The following is a 1,110-nucleotide window of genomic DNA, read 5'->3' as shown; positions in this document are numbered from 1 at the left end:
CATTAAGCCAACATGGAGCAAACAGGAAACACCACCAGACTCAGCAAATACACTAAGGAATGACAACTGTGCATGAGCTGCCCAGCCAGAGCTCATCCTTGGCTTAGGACTTCTCAACTGAGAAGTGGCACAGACACATGACAACCCYTTTTGTTTAAAAAATGGCCTAGAAATATTAGTGTATCTAGTCTCCACTAGTTGTATCCTTTTCTAGAGTCTATTTAAAGTTTTGAAAGCCTGACAGCATGTGACTAGGTCACATAGTAAGTCTTAGACTTCCCTCTCTGCAACCACAGATTTACCTTGAGTGGAACAGTCAGAATCATAAAGACATTCCAATACCTTGCAGTGTCTTAGCTTCTGCTCTTTAGCTGCAATGGAAGAATAATGTAGCAACCTGATTACAGTTTCATTTATCTATAGCTGAGTGGGAGCTTGACAATTAAATTCAAGCAAATACCGTGCAGTTTTTGGCATGTTCTTAATCAAATATTTGCAAAAATAAAGTTCTTTGCAGGAAGTGTTTAAAATAATTCTCTGAGACATGTTCTACTGGACACATGAGGACCGGTCTTAATGGACTAATTGACACCTCTGGCCTCAAATCTTTGCATTTACCAGCCTTGTCAGATAAGCGTGATTTCATTAACTCAGCTGTCATTGAAAAATATCTGAGAACGAAAGTGTCAAACGAAAAGTTTGTCACWACTAAACCAGTTGCGACATCAAGCGTTTTGAGAGGGAAGGTGGGGCTCTGGCTCCCGAGGCCGAATGCCGCGGGCCATGTCCCTGGGCACGGCTCGGGGAGAGCCCGGCTCACCTGCACGAACCCGCTCCTCTCCGAGTCCGTCATTTTGCCTTTCCCTGAGGCGACTTCCTCCGCGGATTTCCTGRGGGCAGCGCTCGCTTGCTTACCCTTCTCGAGCCCGCTGTCAGCTCTGGAGTTGCCCGACTTTAGGCCCCACTTGCCAATAATTCGCTCTTTGGAGATCTTGACGTTCATATTTAGGCGCCTGTACAAACCAAACGTGGCGCCACGGAACAGCGATCCCTTCTAGCGGGGAGGAYGAGGCTTCCGACAGCTGGAGTCGAGCGCAGGGTGCGTGGGCC

The 1,110-nt window shown here is 47.3% G+C and overlaps 1 protein-coding gene across 1 annotated transcript in view; it reads right to left on the bottom strand.

Moving 5' to 3' along the window:
• Positions 1-1,104, bottom strand: part of CEP55 (centrosomal protein 55) — a 10,011-nt gene extending 8,907 nt beyond the window's left edge. The window contains exon 1 of the mRNA XM_057381272.1: positions 821-1,104. Within this exon, the coding sequence (XP_057237255.1) occupies positions 821-1,003 (183 nt within the window). The 5' untranslated portion in view covers positions 1,004-1,104. The remainder of the gene's footprint in view (positions 1-820) is intronic.
• Positions 1,105-1,110: the final 6 nt, after the last annotated feature.

Source organism: Malurus melanocephalus, unplaced genomic scaffold (assembly GCF_030028575.1).
Source record: "Malurus melanocephalus ecotype Western Australia unplaced genomic scaffold, MMel_1.1 scaffold_12, whole genome shotgun sequence".
NCBI lineage: Eukaryota > Metazoa > Chordata > Aves > Passeriformes > Maluridae > Malurus > Malurus melanocephalus.
The sequence above is the reverse complement of the archived record's forward strand: the minus strand, read 5'-3'. Positions and strand labels throughout refer to the sequence as shown.